Source organism: Salvelinus namaycush, chromosome 21 (genome assembly GCF_016432855.1).
Source record: "Salvelinus namaycush isolate Seneca chromosome 21, SaNama_1.0, whole genome shotgun sequence".
Lineage (NCBI taxonomy): Eukaryota > Metazoa > Chordata > Actinopteri > Salmoniformes > Salmonidae > Salvelinus > Salvelinus namaycush.
This window is the reverse complement of record NC_052327.1, coordinates 29872417-29898163: the sequence shown is the minus strand read 5'-3', so window position 1 is coordinate 29898163 and position 25747 is coordinate 29872417. Positions and strand designations below refer to the sequence as shown.

General features: G+C 42.5%; 1 protein-coding gene across 1 annotated transcript; it reads left to right on the top strand.

Annotated features, from left to right (window-relative positions):
• The first annotated feature begins 534 nt into the window (after positions 1-534).
• On the top strand, positions 535-25395 carry blm (BLM RecQ like helicase). Its single transcript, XM_039017562.1, has 21 exons — positions 535-824; positions 6649-7463; positions 7934-8069; positions 16013-16122; positions 16235-16367; positions 16485-17206; positions 17340-17516; positions 17688-17806; positions 17908-18021; positions 18118-18216; positions 18304-18452; positions 18574-18680; positions 18780-18940; positions 19044-19239; positions 19424-19614; positions 19756-19900; positions 19995-20194; positions 20357-20552; positions 20704-20826; positions 20988-21204; positions 24243-25395. Exons 1-21 carry the CDS (start codon positions 727-729, stop codon positions 24433-24435), a joined length of 4401 nt encoding a protein of 1466 aa, XP_038873490.1. The 5' UTR covers positions 535-726; the 3' UTR covers positions 24436-25395.
• Positions 25396-25747: the final 352 nt, after the last annotated feature.

The window sequence follows — 25747 nt, the reverse complement described above, 5'->3', positions numbered from 1 at the left end:
GGGTATGATGCAAAACTACTTGTTTACTGTTCTAATTACATTGTTAATTAGGTTATAATAGCAGTAAGGCACTTTGGGGGTTTGTGGTATATGGCCAAAATACTATGGCTAAGGGGCTGTAACCAGGGACTCCGCATTGTGTCATGCTTAAGAACAATAAATCAAATGTATTTATAAAGCCCTTTTTACATCAGCCAATGTCACAAAGTGCTATACAGAGACCCAGCCTAAAACCACAAACTACAAGCAATGCAGATTAGAGGCACGGTGGGTAGTAAAAACTCCCTAGAAAGGCCAGAACCTAGGAAGAAACCTAGAGAGGAACCAGGGTCTGAGGGGTGGCCAGTCCTCTTGTCTGTATTGGCCATATACCACACACTCGGGCCGTATTGCTTAAATACTGTATATTCCTTTCTGCATGTAGCCAGATAGAAAAGCTATCTTTGACTACATTTCCCATGATGACCAGGCCCGTAACAGGAAATCAGTTTCTGAGCCAATGGAAAGCATTTAGTCAAAACGGCGCTAAAACACGTTAACAGACAGCCTCTTTGCCTTTGGTTGCTGAATTTATTTATTTTTGTAAATTAGCTATAGCTAGGTAGACAACTTTTTATTTTATAGACCACGACAATAATACATCCACAGACTGCACAAGTGGTTGCTCGCGAAATAACAAGACTAGCCAGTTATTATGATGCTAATGTTGAGATGCTAGCCTAGCTGATGATGTCCAGTCTTCCTCAAAATAATTTGAAGGAACAACTCGAGAGACATAGCAATGCTGCTCAGAGAAAACTGTCGTTGTCTAAACCCAAACCAGGGTAAGTATCTTGATTGTCCAGCTGGAGTTGTATGACGTTGCTAACTGTTAGCTCTGGTCCTGGGAGATCTGGGCGGCCTTCTTCAACGCTCTGTTGGACCGATTTGGTTCTGTGACCGGCTGCATTAGTTACTCACAAAAAAAAAGTATGTATGTATATTATAATGCTGATGGACTATCCTATTTATGCGCAAGCTGTCGTAATATGCTGCGTTCACGTGCTCGTCGCAACCAGGAAACTCGTACATTTTCGAGAAGCTACAGTAACGTTAACTAGTTGTATATGTGGACATTAACAAGTTTCCTAGTTCCGACCAGTACGTGAACACGGAAATAGTTCCAAAATACGAGAACTATTTTTGTACGGTCAAATTAACTCTGGTCCATGCGCATGCGTCGGTTCCAACGTTAGACTGCCTACATATTTCTAACTAAGACCATTTTAGTTGGGACAAGTAATTTACCTAAACCTCAACTAAATCTTGTAATGATTAATGTGGAAATGGAGCGAGTTGAGGAGACTAAACTGCTTGGTGTAACCCTGGATGGTAAGCTGTCGTGGTCAAACCCTATTGATGCAACGGTAGCTAAGACAGGGAGAGGTCTATCAATAATAAGGCGCTGCTTTCTTGAAATTGCTATGAACAAAACAAGTACTACAGGCCCTAGTTTTGTCTCACCTGGACTACTGTCCAGTCATATGTCAAGTGCCACAAAGAGGGACATGGACAAATTACATTTGGCCAATAACAGAGCAGCACGGCTGGCCCATAAATGTACAAGGAGAGCCAACATTTAATAAAATGCATGTAGAGGGAAGATTGACTGCATCACTTTGTGCGAGGTATTGATTGACATGTTGAAATCACAGAGCTGTCTGTTTTAAGGGACTAGCGGACAGCTCAGACACCCATACATACCACAAAAGACATACCACCAGAAGTCACTTCACACCCCTCAAGTACAGAACAGACTAAGGGAAACGCACAGTACTACATAGAGCCATGACTGCATAGAACTCTATTCTACATAATGTAACTCAGTCAAGGAGTAAAATCAGATGAAAAAACAAACAGATAAAACTACACCTTATGGAAAAGTGCAGACTGTGAAGGCACACACATGATAACACGCACTCTAAACACACACAGACATTTTAAAGGGACGGTTCACTCATTTTGAATGTTACATTGTTTGTGTGCATCTAAATGGTGTAACTATTGATTCCCTTGGTCATTTCATGTTCATGTGTATCTGAGTTATTGCCGTTAAAGCAGGCAGAAATCCAGCCAGTGTGACATGGCGCTGTGATAGTTGCTCTCACTACATTGGAAGTTAATAGGAATACGACTTTTAGATTGCGAAAACATCTATCATACATGTCAGATTTCAGTACTGGCCGATGTCATAACTCGGAAGGATGTCTTCTCTTGAATGAGCCATTGATCATATTTTTGCGATATTTCTACCTCAATAAATTTAATTTAACAGAGGGTCTAGCACATTTTTCCTATTTGTCTGCCTCTTTAGTCCAGGGTGCATTGCATGGTGCTGTTGCCAGAGATATTATAGAAAGGAGAATCCAATGAATGAAGGAACAACTCTCCACCCAGCAGACTGTCAACCAATCGCATTCACGTTGTCATGCTGCGTCACGCGGTTTGCTTAGCTAATCGTCAGGCAATGCAAATAGTCTGGGTAGCCATTTGGTTAGCTGTTCAGGAGTCCTATGGCTTGGGGGTAGAAGCTGTTAAGAAGCATTTTGGACCTCGACTTGGCGCTCCGGTGTCGCTTGCCGTGCAGTAGCAGAGAGAACAGTCTATGACTAGGGTGGCTGGAGTCTTTGACAATTTTTAGGGCCTTCCTCTGACACCGCCTGGTGTAGAGGTCCTGGATGGCAGGAAGCTTGGCCCCAGTGATGTACTGGGCCGTACGCACTACCCTCTGAGGCCGAGCAATTGCCATACCAGGCAGTGATGCAACCGGTCAGGATGCTCTCGATGTTGCAGCTGTAGAACCTTTTGAGGATCTCAGGACCCATGCCAAAACTTTTTAGTTTCCTGAGGGGGAATAGGCTTTGTCGTGCCCTCTTCACGACTGTCTTGGTGTGTTTGGACCATTCTAGTTTGTTAGTGTTGTGGACACCAAGGAACTTGAAGCTCTCAACCTGCTCCACTACAGCCCCGTCGAAGAGAATGGGGGCGTGCTCGGTGCTCCTTTTCCTGTAGTCCACAATCATCTCCTTAGTATTGGTTACGTTAGGGATAGGTTGTTATTCTGGCACCACACAGCCAGGTCTCTGACGACCTCCCTATAGGCTGTCTTGTCGGTGATCACAACCACTGTTGTGTCGTCTGCAACGTTAATGATGGTTTGGAGTTGTGCCTGGCCATGCAGTCGTGGGTGAACAGGGAGTACAGGAGGGGACTGAGCACGCACCCCTGGGGAGCTCAAATGTTGAGGATCAGCGTGGCAGATGTGTTGCTACCTACCCTCACCACCTGGGGGCGGCCCATCAGGAAGTCCAGGATCCAGTTGCAGAGGGAGGTGTTTAGTCCCAGGTTCCTTAGCTTAGTGATGAGCTTTGAGGGTACTATGGTGTTGAATGCTTGTAGTTGTAGTCAATGAATAGCATTCTCACATAGGTGTTCCTTTTGTCCAGGTGGGAAAGGGCAGTGTGGAGTGCAATAGAGATTGCATCATCTGTGGATCTGTTTGGGCGGTATGCAAATTGGAGTGGGTCTAGGGTTTCTGGGATAATGGTGTTGATGTGAGCCATGACCAGCCTTTCAAAGCACTTCATGGCTACGGACGTGAGTGCTACGGGTCTGTAGTCATTTAGGCAGGTTGCCTTTGTGTTCTTGGGCACAGGGACTATGGTGGTCTGCTTGAAACATGTTGGTATTAGACTCAATCAGGGACATGTTGGAAATGTCAGTCAAGGCACCTGTCAGTTGGTCAGCACATGCCCGGAGCACACGTCCTGGTAATCCTTCTGGCCCCGCAGCCTTGTGTATGTTGACCTGTTTAAAGGTCTTACTCACGTCGGCTACGGAGAGCGTGATCACACAGTCGTCCGGAACAGCTGATGCTCTCATGCATGCCTCAGTGTTGCTTGCCTCGAAGCGAGCATAGAAGTGATTTAGCTCATCTGGTAGGCTCGTGTCACTGGGCAGCTCGCGGCTGTGCTTCCCGTTGTAGTCTGTAATAGTTTGCCAGCCCTGCCACATCCGACGAGCGTCGGAGCCGGTGTAGTATGATTCAATCTTAGCCCTGTATTGACGCTTTGCCTGTTTGATGGTTTGTCGCAGGGCATAGCGGGATTTCTTGTAAGCTTCCGGGTTAGAGTCCCGCACCTTGAAAGCGGCAGCTCTACCCTTTAGCTCAGTGCGAATGTTGCCTGTAATCCATGGCTTCTGGTTGGGGTATGTACGTACAGTCACTGTGGGGATGACGTTCTCAATGCACTTATTGATAAAGCCAGTGACTGATGTGGTGTATTCCTCAATGTCATCGGAAGAATCCCGGAACATGTTCCAGTCTGTGATAGCAAAACAGTCCTGTAGTTTAGCATCTGCTTCATCTGATAATTTTTTTATAGACCGAGTCACTGTGCTTCCTGCTTTCATTTTTGCTTGTAAGCAGGAATCAGGAGGATAGAGTTGTGGTCGGATTTACCAAATGGAGGGCAAGGGAGAGCTTTGTACGCGTCTCTGTGTGTGGAGTACAGGTGATCTAGAATTTTTTTCCTCTGGTTGCACATTTAACATGTTAATAGAGATTTGGTAGAACTGATTTAAGTTTCCCTGCATTAAAGTCTCCGGCCACTAGGAGCGCCGCCTCTGGGTGAGTGGTTTGCTTATTTCCTTATACAGCTGACTGAGTGCGGTCTTAGTGCCAGCATCTGTTTGTGGTAGTAAATAAACAGCCACGAAAAGTATAGCTGAGAACTCTCTCGGCAAGTAGTGTGGCCTGCAATTTATCACAATATACTCTACTTCAGGCGTGCAAAATCTTGAGACTTCCTTAGATTTCATGCACCAGCTGTTGTTTACAAATATGCACAGACCGCCCCCCCTCGTCTTACTGGAGGAGTGTGCTGTTCTATCCTGCTGGTGCAGTGTATATCCCGCTAGCTGAATACCCATGTTGTCATTCAGCCACGATTCCGTGAAACATAGGATATCACAGTTTTTGATGTCCCGTTGGTAGGATATTCGTGATCGTACCTCGTCTAATTTATTGTCCAATGATTGCACGTTGGCGAATAGTATTGACGGTAACGGCAGCTTCCCAGTCGCCTTCTCCGGGTCCTGACCAGGCATCCGGCTCTTTGTCCTCTGTACCTGCGTCGCTTCCTCTTGCGAATAACTGGGATGTCTGCCCTGTGGGTTGTTTGGAGAATATCGTGTGAGTCCTGCTTGTTGTTGAAGAAATCTTTGTCTAATCCGAGGTGAGTGATCGCTGTCCTGATATCCAGAAGCTCTTTTCTGCCATAAGATATGGTTGCAGAAACATTATGTACAAAATAATTTACAAATATCATGAAAAAAAACACATAATAACACAGTTGGTTGGGCGCCCGTAAAACTGCTGCCGTTCCTTCCGGCGCCATTTTATATCATCATCTGTGGATCTGTTGGTCAGCGCATGTAGGAGTACACGTCCTGGTAATCCGTCTGGCTCTGCGGCCTTGTGAATGTTGACCTTTTTAAAGGTCTTACTCACATCGGCTACGGAGAGCGTGATCACACAGTCGTCTGGAACAGCTGATGCTCATGCACGTTTCAGTGTTACTTGCCTCGAAGAAAATTCAGTGTATAGGTAGAAAAAGTGCCTATTTTTCTCGAAAGTACATAATCTCACGATTCCAAAGCTATACGATATTACAGATAGCAAGTTATCTGAAAAGATATGTAATTTTGTTCTTGTTGACAAATTTGGTGCTACTGTTGGATTTTTGAGCTGGCGCCCAATAGACTCCCGTTTACTCCTTGAAGGAGAACGCTCCTTGTCCCAGAATTGCCCAGAATGCACCGCGTGACCTTTGACGTGGCATCTCCTCAAAAGTATATCTGCCATTGAGAATGTCAGACTCCACTCTGTGAGGCACATTGATCTGCAGGTTGGACATGGTGAGATTGTAGACTCCTAAATTGATAGTGCAGTTTGTTTATGCGATTTTTACTGCTAACTTTACATGCTGATATTGTCTTTGGTATTATTTTGTGTAGCTACTTTTGCTTGCTAGCTTGCCAGCCAGCGCATAGAAAGCATTGCATTGTGGATTTTGTAGTTGACTTGAGCTGCAACTTATTTCCACAACAATTTTTAGTGTTGCTACCAACCTTATTATAATGCCAAAATTAAACATTTGTTCACAAAAAATATTGTTCTCACACATTAGTGTTATTTAACACTGTAAATTAAAGGAATGAGAGGTTTGGTCTGGATTTTTCCTTTAATATTGTTCTGTTGTATTATTGATTTTGTGTTATTGATATGTTATGGTAGATTAGTGTGTAATAATGTGTTATGTACTGTTTTATTTTATGTATCTGCGTAATTGTGATTGGACCCCAGGAAGAGTAGCTGCTGCCTTGGCATAAAATACACCCCAAAAAATTGGGCCAGAGCTAGCTAGAAGTCAGTAGCCAGCAGAGATATATTCACAATATACTGACTAAAGTAGGTAGCTTTCCAGATAAGGATTTTCTGGATAAGAGCGTCTGCTAAATTACTAAAATGTAAGAATTTTGAGGACATTGGAGCTACAAGTTTTCCGTGTAAAAAGTTAGCTATAATGACTTCACTTTTCTTTGCAGGACATTTTGTTTCAAAAAGAAGTCCACATCAGGTATCACCAAGGTGGAAGTTCCCACTAAGGTAAACAGCTCAAATGGTTTAACAAACAGGAGTGTCAATGTTCCTCATGATAATGCAGTAATTAAACCTCCTTTGACATTTTCAACCAAGCCCGAAAGACCTCTCTCCAAAATCAACTTCTCCTCAGTCAATCCCATAAGCAAGTATGAAGCCATCAGTCCTGTATTAAACCCCTTTTCAGTGAGGAAACCCATCCCAGCTGTGTCTGCTGCAAAGATCTCCCCTGCTTTGACCAAATCTGATAGCTTGATCACAGGTAGCAATGGCAGCAAACCCACAGGACTTGATAGCTCTTTTGGTATTCCCCTGGACGGATGGGATGATTTTGATGACTTTGAAACCCCTGTCAAGGGAAAAAGTACTTTACCAAGCCCAGGGATCTCAGGTAGGAGTGTCAAGGTGACACCTGTTTCCAGTGTTGAGCAATTGGATACTAACACACATAGATCAGACAAAGATGTCCCTCTACGAGCGCTGAATACAAAGACCAACAGCTGTCATAGAAATAAGTGTAGTCTTGATGGGACAGAACAATGTACTCTCACAATGGAGGACTCACAAGATGCTTCGGAGTCTGCCAGTACTGCTCCAAGAGACAATCCCATCCAGGATCCAGCAGAGTGGGAGCACTGGGAGGTGGAGGATTCTCCCATTAAAATGGTTAGAAGACGACCTTCTGCTTCTCAAGCCAAGTCTGTGCTGAGTGACAGTGAAGATGAGAGCATCACTGCACCCGGTCCAGTTGAAAAGACAGGTGAATAGTACTCTTAAAATATAGCCTTGCTCAGGTCCAATTATCAGTGTCTCAAGTCCAAGTATTTTCCATTTGCACATTTATTGTAAGCTGGAGGTCACCTACTTAAAGGAAAACTACACCCCAAAACTGTTTCATGAGTGTATTGTTGATTTAGTCCCACAATGTTTTGCATATCAGCAATCACGTTTTCAAGATGTATAACTTTCAACATACATAAATACAGCTGGTATGATGCATTTTGCATTATATGGTGCTGCGTTTTGCGCCATATCGGCTGTATCTTAAACTTGATTGCTGACATGCAAAACATTTTGGGACTATATTAACAATGGACAAATGAAACAGATACCAAAACATAGCTTTGGGGTGGAGTTTTATTTTAAGGATGAACATCTTGGCAGGGTGTTGATAAATAATTATATCAACATTGAAAAGACATCAACTCATCTCCCAAAATGTTTCCGCAGATCATCAAAGTAAATGGAATGAGACAGATGTCATAGACCTTGATGACAAGTCCGAGCTAGATGGAGACCTAGATTTCATCCCTCCTTCCCCAAGTCCAGAGGATTTCAGTCATTCTACTTCTACAAAGGAAACAAGGTACGTTTCTGCTGTACATGTGTACATTCATCTGTTGCATTTTAGTCTATGATTATGTTTTACATTTCTGTCTAATGGAAGTATGACTTGAGCACTGATGGTGTGAATGCAATTGTCTTTATATGTTGTACAGCAAGCTATATAGTACCTTCAGAAAGTTTTCATACCCCTTGACTTATTCCACATTTTATTGTTACAGCCTGAATTCAAAATGGATGAAATAGATTTTTCTTCTCATTGATCTACACACAATACCCCATAATGGTAATCAGGGAGGCAAACTAGTCACCTTTCAGGGGAAATTCTCAGTTTTGAATCAAAATAGGTGAGCTACATGATTCGTGTAGATCCGATTAGAGAAGTTTTCGGGGAGGGGCTTTGGATGACTACTGGTTGTATGCGAATGAGTGATGCGCATTTGGAGCAATACTGGCTGTGTCCAAGGCTCTGCCAATCGTTCACATAACAACAGAATGCAGCACGTGGCTGAAGAGAGAAGAGACAACCAATGTGCTACTTACAGCATCAGCACTCGTGCATGCTGGAAAGACAGCAGGAGAGTGGAAAGGCAGTTTGTATCCAAAAGTTTGCCAGTTAACTTACAGCAGCGCATCCCCTAAACGATAGCGAAGAGGTAGGTCAGAAGCCTGACCATGGAGACGGGGGTGAGAAGGTGATGAAGCGTACTTCATGAGCTGTAACCAAAAAACAATTTGCATTTGGAAAGTTTGAGGTGAGGGAGAAAGTGTGGTTGAACAAGTATTGTTATCATTGTTAATTCGATCCAGCTAGCAAGATACTTATCTGTTAGCTAGCCAGAGAAATGTTGACCAACATTAGCCAACTTAACTGAACAAATAATTGAGGCTATGGTGTGAAAATTAGCTAGCTAAAAAGTCAGACAGCTAACATTAGCAAGCTAACGTTACAACATCAGATGAGCTAACGTTAGTAACCTAACCAATTTGCTATAGTATTAACTTCTTATGGCTGGGGGCGCTATTTTCACGTTTGGATGAAAAGCGTGCCCAGAGTAAACTGCCTGCTACTCAGGCCCAGAAGCTAAGATATGCATATTATTAGTAGATTTGGATAGAAAGCACCCTGAAGTTTCTAAAACTGTTTGAATGATGTCTGTGAGTATAACAGAACTCATATGGCAGGCGAAAACTTGAGAAAAATCCAACCAGGAAGTGGGAAATCTGAGGTTTGTAGTTTTTCAAGTGATTGCCTATCCAATATACATTGTAAATTCTGGTCCGATTGCACTTCCTAAGGCTTCCACTAGATGTCAACAGTCTTTAGAACGTTGTTTCAGGCTTCTACTGTGAAGGGGGAGCGAATAAGCTGTTTGAATCAGGGGTCTGGCAGAATGCCTTGAGTTTAGTCACGCGCGCAGCTGTGAGCGTGAGCTCTGTTCCTTTTCATTTCTAAAGACAAAGGAATTGTCCGGTTGAAACTTTATTGAAGATTTATGATAAAAACATCCTAAAGATTGATTCTATACATCGTTTGACATGTTTCTACGAACTGTTTCTACAAACTTTTTTGACTTTTCATCTGGACTTAGTGCTCGCGCCTTGTGCATTTGGATTACTGGACTAGACGCGTGAACAAAAAGGAGGTATTTGGACATAAATTATGGACTTTATCGAACAAAACAAACATTTATTGTGGAACTGGGATTCCTGGGAGTGCATGCCGATGAAGATCATCAAAGGTAAGTGAATATTTATAATGCTGTTTCTGACTTCTGTTGACTCCACAACATGGCGGGTACCTGTATGGCTTGTTTTTGTGTCTGAGCGCTGTACTCAGATTATCGCATGGTGTGCTTTTGCCGTAAAGCTTTTTTGAAATCTGACACAGCGGTTGCATTAAGGAGAAGTATATCTTTAATTCTATGCATAACACTTGTATCTTTCATCAACGTTTATGATGAGTATTCCTGTAAATTGATGTGGCTCTCTGCAAAATCACCTGATGTTTTGGAGGCAAAACATTACTGAACATAACGCGCCAATGTAAACTGAGATTTTTGGATATAAATATGAGCTTTATCGAACAAAACATACATGTTTTGTGTAACATGAAGTCCTATGAGTGCCATCGATGAAGATCATCAAAGGTTAGTGATTCATTTTATCTCTATTTCTGCTTTTTGTGACTCCTCTCTTTGGCTGGAAAATGGCTGTGTTTTTTTGTGACTAGGCACTGACCTAACATAATCGCATGGTATGCTTGCGTTGTAAAGCCTTTTTGAAATCGGACACTGTGGTGGGATTAACAAGTTTATCTTTAAAATGGTGTATAATACTTGCATGTTTGAGTAATTTTAATTATGAGATTTCTGTTTGAATTTGGCGCCCTGCACTTTCACTGGCTGTTGTCAAGTTGATCCCGTTAACGGGATTTCAGCCGTAAGAAGTTAACTGGTAACGTTATACGACTCCTTGCCGATCCTCAAGATATATTATGTGTTAGTTGCTTACTGGACCCTGGCAATCTGTGAAATGTTAACTAGCTAACTACTATCTGTGAACTCATGTTTTCCCTCTACAGTATGTGGTTAATCAGAATGAGAGAATTAGGTGAAAATGAGTCGCTGCTTGTTAAACAAGTGTACAGTCGTGGCCAAAAGTTTTGAGAATGACACAAATATTAATTTCCACAAAGTTTGCTGCTTCAGTGTCTTTAGATATTTTTGTCAGATGTTACTATGGAATACTGAAGTATAATTACAAGCATTTCATAGGTGTAAAATACTTTTATTGACAATTACATGAAGTTGATGCAAAGAGTCAATATTTGCAGTGTTGACCCTTCTTTTTCAAGAACTCTGCAATCCGCCCTGGCATGCTGTCAATTAACTTCTCGGCCACATCCTGACTGATGGCAGCCCATTCTTGCATAATCAATGCTTGGAGTTTGTCAGAATTTGTGGATTTTTGTTTGTCCACCCGCCTCTTGAGGATTGACCACAAGTTCCCAATGGGATTAAGGTCTGGGGAGTTTCCTGGCCATGGACACAAAATATCGATGTTTTGTTCCCCGATCCACTTAGTTATCACTTTTGCCTTATGGCAAGGTGCTCCATCATGCTGGAAAAGGCATTGTTCGTCACCAAACTGTTCCTGGATGGTTGGGAGAAGTTGCTCTCGGAGGCTGTGTTGGTACCATTCTTTATTCATGGCTGTGTTCTAAGGCAAAATTGTGTGTGAGCCCACTCCCTTGGCTGAGAAGCAACCCCACACATGAATGGTCTCAGGATGCTTTACTGTTGGCATGACACAGGACTGATGGTAGCGCTCACCTTGTCTTCTCCGGACAAGCTTTTTTCTGGATGCCCCAAACAATCGGAAAGGGGATTCATCAGAGAAAATGACTGTACCCCAGTCCTCAGCAGTCCAATCCCTGTACCTTTTGCAGAATATCAATCTGTCCCTGATGTTTTTCCCGGAGAGAAGTGGCTTCTTTGCTGCCCTTCTTGACACCAGGCCATCCTCCAAAAGTCTTCGCCTCACCGTGCGTGCAGATGAACTCACACCTGCCTGCTGCCATTCCTGAGCAAGCTCTGTACTGGTGGTGCCCCGATCCCGCAGCTCAATCAACTTTACAAGACGGTCCTGGCGCTTGCTGGACTTTCTTGGGCGCCCTGACGCCTTCTTCACAACAATTGAACTGCTCTCCTTGAAGTTCTTGATGATCTGATAAATGGTTGATTTAGGTGCAATCTTACTGGCAGCAATATCCTTGCCTGTGAAGCCCTTTTTGTGTAAAGCAATGATGACCACGTGTTTCCTTGCAGGAAACCATGGTTGACAGGGGAAGAACAATGATTCCAAGCACCACCCTCCTTTTGAAGCTTCCAGTCTGTTATTCGAACTCAATCAGCATGACAGAGTGATCTCCAGCCTTGTCCTCGCCAACACTCACCTGTGTTAACGAGAGAATCACTGACATGATGTCAGCTGGTCCTTTTGTGGCAGGGCTGAAATGCAGTGGAAATGTTTTTTGGGATTCAGTTCATTTGCATGGCAAACATGGCAAAGAGGGACTTTGCAATTCATCTGATCACTCTTCATAACGTTCTGGAGTATATGCAAATTGCCATCATACAAACTGAGGCAGCAGAGTTTGTGAAAATTAATATTTGCGTCATTCTCAAAACTTTTGGCCACGACTGTAGCTGGAGCTGGCTTAAGCTGGATGCCACTAGAGGTGAAGGGAACACCACACACTTTCTCTATCACTTTTTCAGTACAGTGGATAAAAAGGGGTATGCGAGGTGTACTCTGCCTGAATGAGGTCAATTATGCCATCAAAAGGTATCATGCTCTACTGGCACATTGTAGAACAGATGTCCACAGGCAGAAAGTGTACAATGTTACAATGTGCAGTTTAGCCCAAAGATGTTGCTTTTCTTGTGTTGAACTTGACAGTAACACTTGTGTGTGAGTGAGGGGGGGTTATTAAATGTTTTTACTTGGTAAATGTTATTTTTGCACACATGTAGCCTTATGCACTTGATCGATGTCTTATAGTGGCCTCTATAATAGAGCAAACATTGTTTCATTCTAACAGGCATTCTATTTCTGCGTGTGTGGGGGGGGGGGGGGTCACAAGCATTCTATTATAAAGGCTGTCATGGCTAACTGCAATATTAGTGTATTATTTTTTCTCAAGACTTGTGTCATTTGCAGTAAAGTTTTGGCAACAAATAACATTGGATTGCTTTCTTTACATTTTTTAGCTGTGTGTTAGGTTCACATTAGCCACTTTCTATTTTACACACAGACTGATCATATTCTTTGTTGTTTAATTAGTTAACCCTTGTGTAGTCTTAACATTCTGTGTACTCCCCTTGTCCTAAGGGTCAAAAATGACCCGTCTTCACTAAACCCCTAAAATAAAGCAGCTTAATTGAATTTTAAACCCCAAATCTATTTTGCATGAAGAAGCAACCTGTCATTCATCACAAACATCAGGGTTTTCCCTCTTCACAATGCAGAAAGACTGCATTTAATCAGTGGACACCACTCATTTTTATTACAACACACCTGTCATAATTGTTTTCTTTACTAAAGTAGAGGTGTATTATTATTGTTTAAGGTAATGCATAGGTCTAAACATATTTTTTTTTTAGAAAGAGATAGCACTTGTGTAGCAGAAATGTGCAGAAAGTAGTTTTGAATGCATTTTATTGAAGGGAAACAATAAGTCTTGAACTTTTTTGGCAACATAGTGATATTTTCTTATACTGTACAATGAGGAATTCAACTACAAAATACTATTCTTCTCCCATTTTTTTAAACTATTGCCCCCACCCACAAGGTGTATAAACAACAACAATAAAATAAGATAATAGATACAAAACTAAAACATGAAGAACATAAATCAATCAACTCTAATTAGCACATGTAGGACAGTATGCAAGTGTGTGTGCATGGACTTTCCAGATGTATTTCTCACATGTGCAGGAAATAGTATTTATTTTACAGTCCTTCTTTGGGGGGCAGAATTTGCATCTCCTCCTCTTGCCTGCTGCAGCCTCAGGTGGATCAGGACAAGATTCAGCCCCCTGAACAGCTTTCGCAAGCGCTGCTGTGCGGGGGAGGTGCTCCCTTCTTTGAATGTGTGGGGTTACAAGTGCCTTTCCCAGCTGCGCCAGGAACACCCTCCTTTTGTTCCACTTATCAGACATCCAGGTAAGGTTGATCTTGTTCCATATCATGAAGGCATTGTATGAGGACACATCAATGGTGATATGGAAGATGACCAGCGGGCAGTCATCCTCCTGCAGCTGTAAGTTCCAATCATCTTGTCCAGGTTGTCCATGCCTCCTTTGTTGTGGTTGTAGTCCAGGATGATGGCTGGCTTCCTGTCCTCACGATCACTGATCTCAGCCGTTTTGTGCAGTGTGCTCAGGAGGACCACATTCTTGTTCCTCTTTGGGAGGTAAGAAACTAGAGTGGTGGTGGGGGTGAAGGCAAACTTTGATGAGAAGGCCTCTCTCCCCCTTGTTGTGAGGAGTGCAGGGGGGAGCTCAGGTTTGTTCTTTTTAACTGTGCCAACCATGGTGAGTTAAATCAGTAGCATAATCTCAATTTCCTATTGTGTGTGTCTTTGGTGTTTGTGGTGTGTAAATGATTTTAGAACTACCGGGTCAAAAATGACCCTAAGACAATCTTTGTACCCTGGTGGTGTACAGTTTTCATGGAAATATGAACAAAGGCGATGTTTTACTTTTTCTAATGTTGGGGTCACTCCAAGAAACGTCATCAAATTTCAAGTTGAAAAAAAAGATCACTTGGGTGGTTTTCTCTGCTGTTAAACATAGTGGCGGGTCATTTTTGACACTTAAAACAACACAAGGGTTAACCTGCATTTCCCCCTAGCAGGGATGTTTTTGCATGTTTTAGTGCTCAAAAAAAGTGTCACCTTTTTGGACCCTCACCAGTTTGCATCCCTGGGCAATGTGAAAACATGTTTTATAAATTTTTGTAAATGTATTGAACATGAAATACAGATATCTCATTTACATAAGTATTCACACCCCTGAGTCAAAACTTTGTAGAAACACCTTTGGCGGCGATTTGCACATCTGGATTTGGAGATCTTCTCCCATTCTTCCTTGCATATTTTCTCAAGCGCTGTTAAGTTAGATGGGGAGTGGTGGTAAACAGCAATCTTCAAGTCTTTCCACCGATTTTCAGTGGGATTCAAGTCTTGGCTTTGGTTGTGCCACTCAAGAACCTTCATATCCTTGTTCTGAAGCAGTTCCAGCATTGGTTTGGCTGTATGCTTGGGGTCATTGTCCTGTTTGAATGTAAATCTTCACCCCAGTCTGAGGTGGTTTGTACTCTGAAGCAGGTTCTCAAGGATTTGCCTGTATTTGGCTCCATTCATTGCTCTATCCTTACAAGTCTCCCAGTCCCTGCTGCTGAAAAGCATCCACATAGCATGATTCTGCAAACACCATGCTTCACAGTGTGGATGGTGTTAGACAGGTGATGAGATGTGCCTGGTTTTCTCCAGACATTGTGCTTTGCATTCAGGTCAAATAGTTCTATTTTTGTCTCATCAGACCACAATCTTTTGCCTTATGCTCTTTCTTTCATGTGCCTTTTTGCAAACTCCAGGTGTGCTGTCATTTGCTTTTTCTCAGGAGTGGCTTCCATCTGGTCACTCTCCCATAAAGCCCAGATTGGTTAAGTGCTGTAGAGACTGTTGTGCTTCTGGCAGATTCTCCCATCTCAGCCAAGGAACTCTGTAATTCTGTCAGTGTGGTCATTGGGTTCTTGGTCACCTCCCTGACCAAGGTCCTTCTTGCCTGGTTGCTCATTTTGGTCAGACAACCAGCTCTCGGCAGAGTCTGGGTACTTTCATATTTAATTTCCCAATGATGGAGAGTGGAGACCACTGTGCTCTTGGAAACTTTCACCACTTTAGAAATAGTTTTATACCCTTCCTCAGATATATGCCTCATCACAATTCTATCTTGGAGAGCTACGGACAGTTCCTTGGACTTCATGGTATAGTTTCTGCTCTGAGATACTGTGGGACCTTATATAGACAGGTGTGTTTTTTTCGAAATAATGTCCAAACAATTGAATTGGCCACAGGTGGACTCCAATCAAGTTGTAGTGACATCAAGGATGATCAAAGGTAATTGGATGCAACTGAGCTCAATTTGGAGTCATAGTAAATTAATACTTATGATATTTCTGTATTTAATTTTTATATAAATTAGCAAACATTTCTAAAACCTGTTTTCACTGTCATGGGGTATTGTGTGTAGATGATGGGTGAGAAAATAAAATCCATTTAATCCATTTTAAATTCAGGCTGTAACACAGCAAAATGTGGAATAAGTCGAGGGGTATGAATACTTTCTGAAGGCACTGTATCTACTTGGCAAGCGTTGTTTATGATCACAACAGATTGAAGACACCTGGCTCTGCAGTCCGTAAAGACGTCAGCCCTGTATCAACAAGAGGGTCAGTGTCAAGCCTGCAAAGAGTGTCTGATGGTCCTCTTAAAGAAAGAAAAGGTGAATAACATGGGTTATGTTTAAGCCAGATGTTTTGGTCTGTTTTTATAATTCCAGTGAACATTGCATATAATTCTCTTGTATTGACTCCTCATTTTATTTGTTCCTTTAGTCACCAATCCAAAGTCTGAATATCAGCTCTTGAGTATCATGGAGTCCATCTGTGCTCTGGTGGATTCCATCCCTGATCATGAACTATTAGGCCTGTCCTGTGGGACAGAGCTCTTACTGCAGCGGGCTCATAGGTAATTCATTTAATCTGAACTATTTTATATGGGACAACCGCTGTAGATTAAGTTTCAGCTGTAGTTTTACTGTGACATCTATTAATCTGTTAGTCATATCACCCTTTTTACCATCAGGAAAAGGATAATTGCTACTGGCAGCAGTGACACATCTTTCGGGACACAACAGCCAGACAGCGCTGTCTTGGAATCCAGATTCAGTGAAAAGACTACTTTTTCCTTTGCTACTCCAAGTGTCATGTCTTCCACCACTTGCCTGCCCAAGGGTAAAGGAGATTCTTCCATGAAAGCCCTTCCCTTCAGGAGGTCCTCAGTCATATCTGTGGACTACGACAGTAGTGTTTTTGAGGACTCTGACTGTATGATCAATGTTCAGACTCCAGGCATCTCTTGGAGACCCAGCACTCAGGAAAATCCTATTTTCACTAGAGACAAGAAGAAAGCATCCACAACAGGCCAAAGTAATTGTGACTCTCCATCGAATTACGGTATCTTCAAAAAACAAATTGGTGATGTGGCTCAGTCAAATCTCTTCTTCTCACCGAAGAGCCCGGCAGCTGCTGTACAAATGACTGGGGAGAGCAGTACCCAAGCCTCTGTGGCACAAGCCCCAGCAGTCACGGAGCCAGACGATTTCTTCATTGATGACTTTGACATAGATGACTTCAATGATTCAGATATCCCTGATTACTTTGAACCCCCAAGCTCCTCAGCGTCAAGGCAGGACTCCAGTTCTGTCTCTAAAGTGGTGTGTGAGGGAGGACCAAGTACATCAACATGGCAGAAGAAACCAGCTACACCAGCTCCTGTGGCCAAGCCTCCTAAAATCACCTCTCCTGGCAAGTACATTCATTATAGGGCAGCCTTGAGATTGGATTATTCCTTCTACTAAACAAATGTTTTTTAGTTTTTCTTACATGGATTACTTGGTCTGTAGCTCAGACAGACTCATGTTTATCTCATAATTTGCAGAGCTCACATACAGAAACCCTGCCCACGATCGCTTCAGAGGCTTCAACTTCCCCCACTGTCCAGAGATGATGAAGATTTTCCACAAGCGCTTTGGTCTCCATCAGTTCCGATTCAATCAGTTGGAAGCCATTAATGCTACGTTGTTAGGTGAAGACACATTTGTCCTGATGCCAACAGGTGAGTGGGGAATCAATGCCGATTGTAGTATACAACAAGTGCCTTTTAATGCATTGATTCAAATATCTCAAACTGACTTTGCAGATATGTAATATTTAGTAGGTATGAACAGAAAATGTTGATTAGATAATGTAATGTGCTGGATGTGTTTTGTTATTTCCTGTTTTTCAGGAGGGGGTAAAAGTCTTTGCTACCAGCTGCCGGCCTGTGTGTGTGCAGGAGTGACTGTGGTCATCTCACCACTGAAATCACTCATTGTAGACCAGGTCCAGAAACTCACTACTCTGGATGTAAGTTTTCTACATACTGCTCACAGTGTGAAGTATGAAATGTACACATTCTTGCCACCCTATGCTTGGAATGTGTTTTAAATGTCCTTGCCTGTTTTTAGATTCCCGCCACAAGTTTGTCTGGTGAGAAGACTGACAGTGAAGCAGCCAGGATCTACTTGCAGCTGTCCAAGAAGGACCCCATAATTAAATTGCTCTATGCAACTCCTGAAAAGGTGAGAACTAAATAATTTAACCAGTAATGCTGTTATCAACCTCTTCTAATGGGAAATGCTATATTCAGACCTGTTTTTCAATCTGTTTTCCTCCAGGTGTGTGCGAGTGGCAGGATGATCAGTGCCCTTCAGAACCTGTATGAGAGAGGTCTTCTAGCACGCTTTGTCATTGATGAGGCTCACTGTGTCAGTCAGGTAGGTTCCTATATGTGATGCCTTATCTGGTCTAATGTTAGGTGTTAGAGGGAGACGATGAACCTGATGCCCTGTTGTTTCTCTCAGTGGGGCCATGACTTCCGGCCAGACTATAAGCGGATGTACGAGCTGCGGCAGAAGTTCCCCAAAGTGCCGATCATGGCCCTGACCGCCACTGCCACCCCCCGCGTCCAGAAGGACATCCTCAACCAGCTGCAGATGACCCAGCCTCAGGTGTATGTGCTCTAAGACGTGCCTTACCTGGGAAAAAACACCAGTACAGTTGTAGTATTGTCGTATGCAAACATACAGCAGCTGTTTGTATGAATGTTCCTCATGGTGTCATTTCTCTTTCAGGTTTACCATGAGCTTCAACAGAAATAACCTCAAATATGCTGTGTTACCCAAGAAACCCAAGAAGGTAGATGAGGACTGCATTGACTGGATCAAGAAGAATTATCCACGTTAGTGTTCTCCCTCACTTGGTCAGAGGTTTTTAATGCTAGTGGAATGAAGTGTTTTGAGGACTGGGATCATGACTGGTTTTTACTCCTTGTGTGTAGGTGGCTCTGGCATTGTGTACTGCCTGTCCCGTAATGACTGTGACAACATGGCTGACAGTCTTCAGAGAGCTGGTATACTAGCGCTAGCCTACCATGCAGGCATCAATGACAAAGACAGAGAATATGTGCAGACCAAATGGATCAATCAGGATGGCTGCCAGGTGAGGTGATTTCAACAGATGTTTACACGTTAACGTCACTAACCACCTTCATACTACTTGAGCTATCATTACCCAGGGTTAATGTTGTATCCCTGTACTCCAGGTCATCTGTGCCACCATAGCCTTCGGCATGGGCATCGACAAGCCTGATGTGCGCTATGTGATCCACGCCAGTCTCCCCAAGTCAGTAGAGGGCTACTACCAGGAGTCAGGCAGAGCAGGCAGGGACGGAGAGATCTCTCACTGCATCCTCTTCTACTCCTACTCTGACGTCATCCGCATCAAGAGAATCCTCACCAGTACAGATCTGAATTTTGACTATATAGACTTACAAATAATAGTCTGCAATTTTGTATGGGTTATATATCACTTATTGGAACATTTCCATGGAGGTATGGAAAGCTCCATGGACAATGTCTAAAATCCTTTATGTCAAAGTGTGAAAGTGATATTGAGAAAATGTCCACTCTGTTTTGATCACAGTGGACAAAGATGGAAACCACCATACCAAAGCCACTCACTTGAACAATCTGCACAGTATGGTACATTTCTGTGAGAACGTGATGGACTGCCGAAGGATACAGCTGCTGGCTTACTTTGGAGAGCACAAGTTCAACCCAGGCTTCTGCAAGGAACACCCTGATGTCATCTGTGACAACTGTGCCAGACCCAATGTAAGAGTTAACCCTTGATAATAGTTAGCACTTGTTCTATTTCACTGCAGTATTTTTACGGCTATGTGGTTATAATGTTTCATGTTTGAATTTTAAATGTTTCTATTTAATCAAGCTGGTTATATTATTTTTCGCTTTCAGCAATACAAAGCAAGAAACGTGACTGAAGATGTGAAGAAGATTGTGAGATTTGTCCAGGAGAATTGTGAAAAAGTTGGCTCCAGATACAGCAAATCTGCGAACCAAAACCGACTCACTCTGAACATGCTGGTGGACATTTTCTTGGGTAACCAGTAAATTAGAGCACCACTTAATTGAATGATTAAAAATTACTGTATGTTTAGTGTTTCTGAGAGAAACTCAACAATGCTTTCTGACAGGTGCTAAAACCGCTCGTGTCCAGTCAGGGATGTTTGCGATAGGAAAGGCTTACTCCAAACACAATGCTGACCGTCTGTTCAAGAAGCTGGTGCTGGATCACCTCCTGGTGGAGGACCTGTACATCACAGCCAACAGCCAGGCAGTGGCTTACATCTCTGCTGGACCCAAAGCCATCAATGTCCTCGGGGGACACATGCAGGTGAGCTTACACACATCATACTGGTACTTAAACTTAGTTCTCATTCGATACGTCAACAACTGTTGTGAACGTGTTCTGTCATTCGTTATTAGCTTCACATATTAGTTATGTTTGTGAGATCCCTGCAGTAGAAATGGGAACAGTTATTTTTCCTTGTCCTAGGTGGAGTTCTATGAGACCGAGAGTGCCTCCAACATCAGGAAGCACAAAACTGCTGTGGCCAAGGATGTCTCCAAGAGCGAGGAGATGGTCCAGAAGTGTCTGCAGGAGCTCACTGATCTGTGCAAGAGGCTGGGCAAAGTCTTTGGCATTCACTATTACAACATCTTCTCCACTGCCACCCTGAAGATGATAGCCGGTGAGTGCTGAGAGCATACACCACTATTTAGACTTATTGTATTTCATTCCTGTTCATATTCCTTTTCCAGACCAAGCAAGTGTTTACCTAACATTTTATTGGTAGACTTCCAATAACCAGGAGTTGTTGTAAAACTGCTTCCTTCTCCCAGAGACTCTGTCGGCCGACCCGGATGTGCTGCTGACGATTGATGGTGTGACGGAGGACAAACTGGAGAAGTATGGAGCAGATGTCATCGCGCTTCTGCAGAAATACTCTGAGTGGAAGCTACCCGGTGAGTGACCATACTGGGGAAAGCATGTCCTACACAACTCGATAAAACTGGATTTCATATGTTCATGTTCCTACTCAGTGATATCTGTGCCCTGCTGTGTTTGACCTGTAGTGTAGTTGGTTTGTGTTAACATGTGTCTGTCTGACTGAACCCCTCTGCAGTGGAGGAGCAGTCTGACACCACTGAAGGAAGCTCCACTATGGCATGGATAGACACAAGGCGAGGCCGCGGAGACGACGAGGAGGACTGTTATGAGGACGACGCTGGATCATCCAGTTATTTCAACAGTAACAACGGCAGAGGAGCGAAGAGGAAAAAGGCCCCCGCCTTCAAGAAATCCAAAAAGAGAAAAGGATATACAAACTCCAACTCTAAAGGGTTAGTGTTATGTGTCAAATCTTATATGCAGTCATATACAGTGACGAGTGAAAGTTTACACACCTGCTTATGAGTACAGTCTTCACATTGGGCTGCCTTAAAATTACATCTAAAAAGGGATTACATTTTATCTATACAGTAACAGTCAAAAGTTTGGACACACCTACTCATTCAAGGCTTTTTCTTTATTGTACTATTTTCTTATTTTACTATTGTATGTAGAATAATATAGATGACATCAAAACTATGAAATAACACACATGGAATCATCTAGTAACCAAAAAAGTGTTAAACAAATCAAAATAGATTCTGGATTCATCAAAGTAGCCACCCTTTGCCTTGATGATAGCTTTGCACACTTTCAGCAGAAGGCTGTGGTAGCCATGCTGGTTAAGAGTGCCTTGAATTCTAAATAAATCAGACAGCGTCACCAGCAAAGCACCATCACACCTCCTCCCCCATGCTTCATGGTGGGAACCACACATGCGGAGATCATCCTTTCACCTACTGGTGTTAACTTAAAATGACACAACTAGGTTCCAGTTTAACAACGTTTACTAAACCGTATTTCCACAATACATGGTTGCCATTGCACTCCGGTAATGGCAACCCCGCGCAGGCATACTAATAAGAGTGATGGTGCCGTGATGGGGATACTTAATACATGTACTTAACAGTTGGAACCAAACATCTCACATTTGGACTCATCAGACCAAAGGACAGATTTCTACCGGTCTAATGTCCATTGCCCGTGTTTCTTGGCCCAAGCAAGTCTTTTCTTTTATTGGTGTCCTTTTGTAGTGGTTTCTTTGCAGCAAAGACCATGAAGGCCTGATTTCACGCAGTCTCCTCCGAACAGTTGATGTTGAGATGTGTCTTTTACTTGAACTCTCAAGCATTTATTTGGCCTGCAATTTCTGAGACTGGTAACTCCAATGAACTTATCCTCTGCAGCAAAAGTAACTCTGGGTCTTCCTTTCCAGTGGCGGTCCCCATGAGAATGCCAAGAGTGTGCAAAGCTGTCATCAAGGCAAAGGGTGGCTACTAAAATATATGTTGATTTGTTTAACACTTTTTTTGGTTACTACATGATTCCATGTGTTATTTCAGTTTTGATGTCTTCACTATTATTCTACCATGTAGAAAATAGTAAAAATAAAGAAAACCCTTGAAGGAGTAGGTGTGTCCAAACTTTGACTGGTACTGTGTGTGTGTGTGATAAATAAATATATATATACACACACACACACAGTTGAAGTCAGAAGTTTACATACTTAGGTTGGAGTCAATTAAAACTCATTTTTCAACCACCACAAATTTCTTGTTAACAAACTATAGTTTTGGCAAGTCGGTTAGGAGATCTACTTTGTGCATGACACAAGTCATTTTTCCAACAATTGTTTACAGTCAGATTATTTCACATATAATTCACTGTATCACAATTCCAGTGGGTCAGAAGTTTACATACACTAAATTGACTGTGCCTTTAAACAGCTTGGAAAATTCCAGAAAATTATGTCATGGCTTTAGAAGCTTCTGATAGATTGTCAATTAGCCTGAGTCAATTGGAGGTGTACCTGTGGATGTATTTCAAGGCCTACTTTCAAACTCAGTGCCTCTTTGCTTGACATCATGGGAAAATCAAAATAAATCAGCCAATAACTCAGAAAAAACAATGTAAACCTCCACAAGTCTGGTTCATCCTTGGGAGCAATTTCCAAATGCCTGAAGGTACCACGTTCATCTGTACAAACAATAGTACGCAAGTATAAACACCATGGGACCACGCAGCCGTCATACCGCTCAGGAAGGAGACGCGTTCTGTCTCCTAGAGATGAACGTACTTTGGTGCGAAAAGTGCAAATCATTCCCAGAACAACAGCAAAGAACCTAGTGACGATGCTGGAGGAAACTGGTACAAAAGTATCTATATCCACAGTAAAACGATTCCTATATCGACATGACCTGAAAGGCTGCTCAGCAAGGAAGAAGCCACTGTTCCAAAACCGCCATAAAAAAGCCAGACTACGGTTTGCAACTGCACATGGGGACAGATCGTACTTTTTTGGAGAAATGTCCTTTGGTCTGATGAAACAAAAATAGAACTGTTTGGCCATAATGACCAGCGTTATGTTTGGAGGAAAAAGGGGGAGGCTTGCAAGCCGAAGAACACCATCCCAACCGTGAAGCACGGGTGTGGCAGCATCATGTTGTGGGGGTGCTTTGCTGCAGGAGGGACTGGTGCACTTCACAAAATAGATGGCATCATGAGGGAGAAATTATGTGGATATATTGAAGCAACATCTCAAGACATCAGTCAGGAAGTTGAAGCTTGGTCGCAAATGGGTCTTCCAAATGGACAATGACCCCAAGCATACTTCCAAAGTTGTGGCAAAATGGCTTAAGGACAACAAAGTCAAGGTATTGGAGTGGCCATCACAAAGCCCTGACCTCAATCCTATAGAAAATGTGTGTGCAGAACTGAAAAAGCATGTGCGAGCAAGGAGGCCTACAAACCTGACTCAGTTACACCAGGTCTGTCAGGAGGAATGGGCCAAAATTGACGCAACTTATTGTGGGAAGCTTGTAGACGGCTACCCAAAACGTTTGACCCAAGTTAAACAATTTAAAGGCAATGCTACCAAATACTGATTGAGTGTATGTAAACTTCTGACCCACTGGAAATGTGATGAAAGAAATAAAAGCTGAAATGAATCACTCTATGATTATTCTGACATTTCACATTCTTAAAATAAAGTGGTGATCCTAACTGACCTAAGACAGGGAATTGTTACTATGATTAAATGTCAGTAATTGTGAAAAACTGAATTTAAATGTGTTTGGCTGAGGTGTATGTAAACTTACGACTTCAACTGTACATGTGTTTTTTTGTTGTGTTTTTTCAAATGAATACTAGCGATATACTATATACTTGCAACTGTATATTTGAGTTATTTCATGCCAGACTTTGATTCAGAATACTATCTGGCATCTACATTTACCCGTTTCATTCTCTGCACTCCTGTCTCTTGGTGTAGGAAGTACAGCAACAATGGGTCGTGGACAGGGTCCAACTCCAGAGGTGGATCTAAAGGCCGGGGGTCAGCAGCAGGGCAGGGCTCAAGGCCTTCACCAGCAGGCCCAGTGGGGAGGAGGCCTGGCTTTATGGCCCTCCCCACACCACAAACAAACAGCCGGCCATTCCTCAAACCAGCCTTCTCTGTACTGTAGGAGTATAACTCCTGGCCATACCTGGAGTCTAACAGAGGGATTTTGGAGTAGCAAGGAAACTCCTAGTTAGTAGAGGATTTGAGACTGGGGTTCAATTTGATTACAATTTACTTGTAAATGATTTACTTGTTTCATTTTAACCAATGTGTGTTTCTGTACAGCATCTTCAATAGTCTTAACTTTTTCCACTGGATTATCACTGTTTGTTTGCTTCTTTAGCAGTATTTCTTATCCATTCTGACGTGACGTTTTCCACTTTTAATAAAGGCTCCCTAAATGTGATACTGCTTTAAACTGTTTTCATCTGGAAAAGGTAAACATGGGAGATTGTTTTGTTTTGAACCACGTCCTTAATACTGTACTTCCATTTACCCAAAAGCATGGAATGTGTAATGTTCCCTGTAGATGGCACTATATAATATAGAGCTTTCAAAAAAATGGTGTGAATTTGCATTGAAGAGCCATAAACCACAAGAAGCCCATTTTTAAATGTTTATTCAATGTTTATTTCAAATTTGAATAGTTTAATGGCACCAGTTACAAGGGACTATCAGAGAGAAACAATATTGTATACTGTGTTGTACAGAAGGTTTTTTATACATGGGATTCAGAATGGATCTGAACAAGAACTGGATTTGGCACATATTTGTATATTCATATTACGTAAATAAACAGCAACCTTCATTGGAGAGAGAAAGACACGTCTACAGACACTTATGTATATGCACAGCTGTGTGAGTGTTTGCTTGGGAGCTGGCGAAGGGGCGGAAGCATATTACAACAAGGTGACATAATAATGACTGGTTCTATTAACTCCCTCAGCTCTATAGCTGTAGCTCTGTCTGCCCTATACTTGTTAAGTAGTATTACTGTGGGAGTAAAGGGGACCTTCAGGAAAAGACAGCTCAATGCCATTTACCTTTTGCAGTCAAACTAGCTCATCTGCTGGCATGTTATTTTTCAAGCTGTACTTTTCACTTGACTACTATTTAATCTTCATGTCATTGGCAAACCATCATATGTAGAATATCTTGTACCTCCTTTAATCAGAGTAATGGCCAATCAGCGTTATTTATTAGCCTGTGGTTTCCATAATTGCCAACATACTATATGTAAACCAGGGCAGTTGTCCAAAGATAACAGAAATCCCCAACACACTACAAGCAAGAGTCTGAAACATCTACCAGACAAACAAGTACTACAGCCAGTTCCCAGGAGAGATCAAATAAACTAATGTAAACATGACATCACCAGACCAAATGTACTGTACAGATTCAAGGTTTTTCAGAGGCAACGTGCCTGTACAGATAGA

What these genes read in the sequence shown, in the direction of transcription:
- blm (XM_039017562.1), top strand. Translation starts at nt 727, where the DNA reads ATGATGTCCAGTCTTCCTCAAAATAATTTGAAGGAACAACTCGAGAGA. An exon ending in GATCAAGAAGAATTATCCAC is followed by an intron (nt 18,681 to 18,779) that starts GTTAGTGTTCTC and finishes CCTTGTGTGTAG; the next exon opens with GTGGCTCTGGCATTGTGTAC. An exon ending in TCCTCGGGGGACACATGCAG is followed by an intron (nt 20,195 to 20,356) that starts GTGAGCTTACAC and finishes TCCTTGTCCTAG; the next exon opens with GTGGAGTTCTATGAGACCGA.